The sequence below is a fragment of the Pelophylax lessonae genome (genome assembly GCF_965119305.1).
Source record: "Pelophylax lessonae genome assembly, chromosome: 3".
In the NCBI taxonomy this organism is placed as follows: Eukaryota; Metazoa; Chordata; class Amphibia; order Anura; family Ranidae; genus Pelophylax; species Pelophylax lessonae.
Window position 1 is genome coordinate 27752840 of NC_138770.1, and position 5983 is coordinate 27758822.

The following is a 5983-nucleotide window of genomic DNA, read 5'->3' on the forward strand; positions in this document are numbered from 1 at the left end:
TATTCATGGACCTTAGTCAGAGAGTGAGGAAACAATGAGAACTGTCTTTTATAGGAGTGACAGTGATGAGGGGATTATAGGACGAGTGTCCCCTCCCTCTCTATCACTCATTGCCATCTTCCCAACACAAGAAGTCCCGCACTTCCTTATTTAGTCCATGATTTAGTCATGAATAACAGCGGGGCTGAGCCCCACCAAAGGTCAGAGAGTGAGGATGGGGGGAGAACAACCAAGATGAAGATTGGACTGATCCTGAAGACCACCATCATTGGGTTACTGACTCCTCCCTCATTATCACTTTCTGTTTAAGGTTCCAAAGTTGGAGGATGTTATCACATTATTATCACCATGTAAAAGTCTGTCCTCCAATCAAATCATCAGATATAAAATGTGATATTAAAACAAATAATAAATTGGTACAATCATGTAGTGTAAAGAATGGTGTATAAATATTCACAGAAACATTCACCCAATGGCAGCTTACATTCAGAAAGTTTATTTCACGAAACACAAAAACAAATAAAAAATCAAATAAAATGCAGCCCCAAAAAAAAATCAAAAGTAAATTGCTTCACCCAAATCTGTAGCCAATAAGTGTCAAATAATTTCCCTCCTCTCCTCCTTCCTCTTCCTCCACGGCATATATATATGGGGGGGATAGAAGATATGGGCGGAACCTGCGCAGGGACGTACCATCTCGGCCATCCCAGGGAAGGGGTATCTGAGTGAAGGATCACATTGTGAAGCTTGTTTAGTCCGCACTGCTCAAGTGCCAGCTTTGTAAAATTCTGTCGGACCTCGTCACTTCCGGTTAGACCGCGTCAGGAAACAGCTGATGAGAGTCACCAGTGCACATGCACACAAGACATTTTCGAGGTCGGGAAAAATTATAAGACATAGCGAACAGCTGACTGAGAGGAGGCGGGGCTGAGGTGGGAGGGAGTTGCCTCCGCGTCATCGAGTCCTTCCAAGGGACGGAGCGGGGAGTATTGGGAGAGATGAGAGGAGGCGGAACGGAGGCACATGCAGAGCTGGCTGAGGAGGCGGGAGGGAGGTGTGGCCGTGTAATGAATGCAGGGCTTCTAGGTTCTGTTCTAAGTACACTTAATAATAAAAAATAAAAAGAAATACTAAATATAATTAAATACAAAGATAAATATGAAAAACCACATATGAAATATTAGGATTACAATATATACATATATATATATATATATATATATATATATATATATATATATATATATATACACATACAGTATGTTACAAAAGTAAGTACACCCCTCACATTTTTGTAAATATTTTATTCTATCTTTTTATGTGACAACACTGAAGAAATGACACTTTGCTACAATGTAAAGTAGTGAGTGTACAGCTTGTATAACAGTGTAAATTTGCTGTCCCTTCAGAATAACTCAACACACAGCCATTAATGTCTAAACCGCTGGCAACAAAAGTGAGTACTCCCCTAAGTGACAATGTCCAGATTGGGCCCAAAGTGTCAATATTTTGTGCGGCCACCATTATTTTCCAGCACTGCCTTACCTTAACCCTCTTGGGCATGGAGTTCACCAGAGCTTCACAGGTTGCCACTGGAGTACTCTTCCACTCCTCCATGACAACATCACGGAGCTGGTGGATGTTAGAGACCTTGCTCTCCTCCCCCTTCCGTTGGAGGATGCCCCACAGATGCTCAATAGGGTTTAGGTCTGGAGACATGCTTGGTCAGTCCATCACCATTACCCTCAGCTTCTCTAGCAAGGCAGTTGTTGTCTTGGAGTTGTGTTTGGGGCTGTTATAATGCTGGAATACTGCCCAGCGGCCCAGTCTCCGAAGGGAAGGGGATCATGCTCTGCTTCAGTATGTCACAGTACATGTTGGCATTCATGGTTCCCTCAATGAACTGTAGCTCCCCAGTGCTGGCAGCACTCATGCAGCCCCAGACCATGACACTCCCACCGCCATGCTTGACTTTGTACTCCTCACCTAGTTGCCGCCACACATGCTTGACACCATCTGAACCAAATAAGATTATCTTGGTCTCATGAGACCACAGGACATGGTTCCAGTAATCCATGTCCTTAGTCCGCTTGTCTTCAGCAAACTGTTTGCGGGCTTTCTTGTGCATCATCTTTAGAAGAGGCTTCCTTCTGGGGTGACAGCCATGCCGACTAATTTAATCCAGTGTGCGGCGTATGGTCTGAGCACTGACAGGCTGACGCCCCCCCCCCCCTTCAACCTCTGCAGCAATGCTGGCAGCACTCATACGTCTATTTTCCAAAGACAACCTCTGAATATGACACTGAGCACATGCACTCAACTTCTTTGTTTGATCATGGCGAGGCCTGTTCTGAGGGGAACCTGTCCTGTTAAACCGCTGTGTGGTCTTGGCCACCATGCTGCAGCTCAGTTTCAGGGTCTTGGCAATCTTCTTATAGCCTAGGCCAACTTTATGTAGCGCAACAATTCTTTTTTTTCAGATCCTCAGAGAGTTCTTTGCCATGAGGTGCCATGTTGAACTTCCAGTGACCAGTATGAGAGAGTGAGAGCGATAACACCAAATTAAACACACCTGCTCCCCATTCACACCTGAGACCTTGTAACACTAACAAGTCACATGACACCGGGGAGGAAAAATGGCTAATTGGGCCCAATTTGGACATTGTCACTTAGGGGTGTACTCACTTTTGTTGCCAGCAGTTTAGACATTAATGGCTGTGTGGAGTTATTTTGAGGGGACAGCAAATTTACACTGTTATACAAGCTGTACACTCACTACTTTACATTGTAGCAAAGTGTCATTTCCTCAGTGTTGTCACATGAAAAGATAGAATAAAATATTTACAAAAATGTGAGGGGTGTACTTAATTTTGTAAGATACTGTATATTTTATCTTGTACCTAGGATCATCAGGACGGATACCTATATATACAACACATTTTTTCTGATTCCCCCCCCCCCGTGTCCGCCCCAGGTTGGGTTAATTTGTTGGAGTTTCGAAGGAAGGCCGCGTGCTAGTAAGCCATGTTTGTATTTATTATGATGTACAGGTACTATGGTCCCAATACTCATTCACATGGGGTGGCGGGATCTGGGAGCCCCCTTGGTAAAAGGGGCTTTCATATTACGACAAGCCCCCTGCCTGCAGACCCCCACAAGCACAGGCCACGGTTGTGGGGAAGAGGCCCTTCTCCCCATCAACATGAAGAGAAGGTTCTTTGGGGTGGGGTGGGGGCAGAGCTTCCCCAAAGCACCCACCCCCCCATGTTGAGGACATGTGGCCTGGAATTGTTAAGGAGGGGGGGCTCTCACTCGTCCCTCCCACTTTCCTGACCTGCCGGGCTGCATGCCGGGATAAAGGGTCTGGTATTGATTTTCCGGGTTTTTTTTTCTTTCTTTTTGACCTCTAAGGGCCTTGTATGGACTGGGGGGGGCGTTTTTTTTTTTCTATTGCCGGCATTCTTTTCTTTCCATTCATCTGTCCGATTTGGATACATCCGAATCTAGGAATAACCAAAAATTTGTCGGAATTTGTATTTGCACCGAAACTAATTTCACGCGTCTAACACTTAATGGCCACCCGCTAACAGCCAATGCAAATGGCCGCCGATGGCAGTGCCCACTCTCCAGGCATGGATCCTCTACAAATGTGTGCCATAACACCACCCCGCTGATAGCTGAGCTGGGGACTCAATGATCACTCGGGACATCCTGAAAGACTTCTGGATACCAAAGAAAGCTCCTGACATCCCGCACAGCTGCCCAGCACCAGACCCACCCACCAATACTTCCAATAGGTAAGAAAACATACAAAAATGGTCCTATAAGTGAGGAGGACAAAAAAGGAAGGCAGGCATTGGCTTTTTCTGAACATTTATGGGGGTGGGGGTCTTATAGGGGAGGAACGAGGGCGGGGCTACCCAAACGTATGCTACCATGGACATCTGTCAGGAAAGCACATTATGGCCACTAGATGGAACGGACCATTATAGGAAATCCCAATTCGCCATGACTGGGGGAATGCGGGTCACATTTCATCAACACATTTATAACAACCAGATCTGTAATGCCCCATACACACGTGCAGATTATCTGCAGACTTACCTTTTCTATGTAGTGCAAGGGCCTGCCGGATTGCATACAAATTGAAAGTGTTTAGGTTTGACCTCATATTATATGGTTTTGGTAAGTCTGCAGATAATCTGCACGTGTGTATGGGGCATAAGTGTTTGTGAAATCTTCCCACACAAAATGTACTCAGCCAGAGAAAGGTAATGACTCCATTTTTATTTTTCTCCTGCTATCAATGCCCAGCACTTGACAACACTTCATCCATGTCTTTGGTGATCTCTGATCTCCTTATGAAGTGTTTCTTACATGATGAAGGTCAGCCATGGAGTATATCTGAGGTGTATATCAGGGTGTGCTTCTTCCCCACATGTCCACCAACATTCATATAGAAGACATTTCCCCGCACTCAAGGCACTAATACACCTCCAGGGTTGTGTGGGATCCCTGATGTACAGGAAGACAGGACTTCAGTGAGGAACATTTCCCTCACTCAGGAAAGGAAAGTGGTTTCTCCCCCATGTGCAATCTCTGATGTGTGGAAAGATGGGACTTCCGTGCAAAACATTTCCCACACTCTGGACAGGAATACGGCTTCTCACCCGTATGAGATCTCTGATGTGTGTAAAGATAGGACTTAACTGAAAAACATTTTCCGCACTCTGGACAGGAATACGGCTTCTCCCCCGTGTGCAATCTCTGATGTGTGTTAAGATGGGACTTCACTGAAAAACATTTCCCGCACTCAGGACAGGAATACGGCTTCTCACCAGTGTGCGATCTCTGATGTGTGGAAAGATATGACTTGCATGAAAAACATTTCCCACACTCAGGACAGGGATACGGCTTCTCACCAGTGTGGGATCTCTGATGTTTGGAAAGAGCGCACGTCTCTGAAAAACATTTCCCGCACTCAGGGCAGGAATACGGCTTCTCACCAGTGTGCGATCTCTGATGTTTGGAAAGATAGGACTTGCATGAAAAACATTTCCCACACTCAGGACAGGAATACGGCTTCTCACCAGTGTGCGATCTCTGATGTGTGGAAAGATATGACTTGCATGAAAAACATTTCCCACACTCAGGACAGGAATACAGCTTCTCACCAGTGTGCGATCTCTGATGTGTGGAAAGAGCGGACTTCTGTGCAAAAACTTTCTCGCACTCAGGACAGGAATACGGCTTCTCACCAGTGTGCGATCTCTGATGTTTGAAAAGAGCAGATGTCTCTAAAAAACATTTCCTGCACTCAGAACAGGAATACGGCTTCTCACCAGTGTGCGATCTCTGATGTATGGAAAGATTGGACTTCCGTGAAAAACATTTCCCGCACTCAGGACAGGAATATGGCTTCTCTCCAGTGTGCAATCTCTGATGTCTGGAAAGAGTGGACTTCCGTGAAAAACATTTCCCACACTCAGGACAGGAATATGGCTTCTCTCCAGTGTGCAATTTCTGATGTTTGTAAAGATCAGACTTCAATGAAAAACATTTCCCGCACTCAAGACAGGAATACAGCTTCTCACCGGTGTGAGAGATTTTATGCATATTAAGTTGGGATTTAAAATTGAAAAACTTCCCACACTCAGTACAGGAGAACCTCTTATCTGTTGTAAGGACTGCACCGTCCCTCACAGTCTGAGGTTCCTCAGGATAAGAGGAATACGATGGTCCGGCACAGTCCCTCACAGTCTGAGGTTCCTCAGGATAAGAGGAATACGATGGTCCATCTACACTGTGTGGTGCCGGATGGACATTTGAGGCAGCTGGGTTTTCTCCTGGACTATACTGTGTGATGTCCTCCTCTTCTACTTTACAGTCTGGAGACAAAGTGAGACAATCCTCTGAGGTTTTCCTCATCTCCCGTCCATCTACTAAAATAGAAACACAAAGATTATTACTAGACATGAGCAGA

The 5983-nt window shown here is 45.4% G+C and overlaps 1 protein-coding gene across 1 annotated transcript; it reads right to left on the reverse strand.

Moving 5' to 3' along the window:
- Positions 1–4330: 4330 nt before the first annotated feature.
- On the reverse strand, positions 4331–5616 carry LOC309550261 (uncharacterized protein; the record flags this gene model as incomplete). Its single annotated transcript, XM_082250669.1, has 1 exon — positions 4331–5616. One exon carries the CDS (start codon positions 5614–5616, stop codon positions 4558–4560), a length of 1059 nt encoding a protein of 352 aa, XP_082106795.1. The 3' UTR covers positions 4331–4557.
- Between the last annotated feature and the right edge of the window lie 367 nt (positions 5617–5983).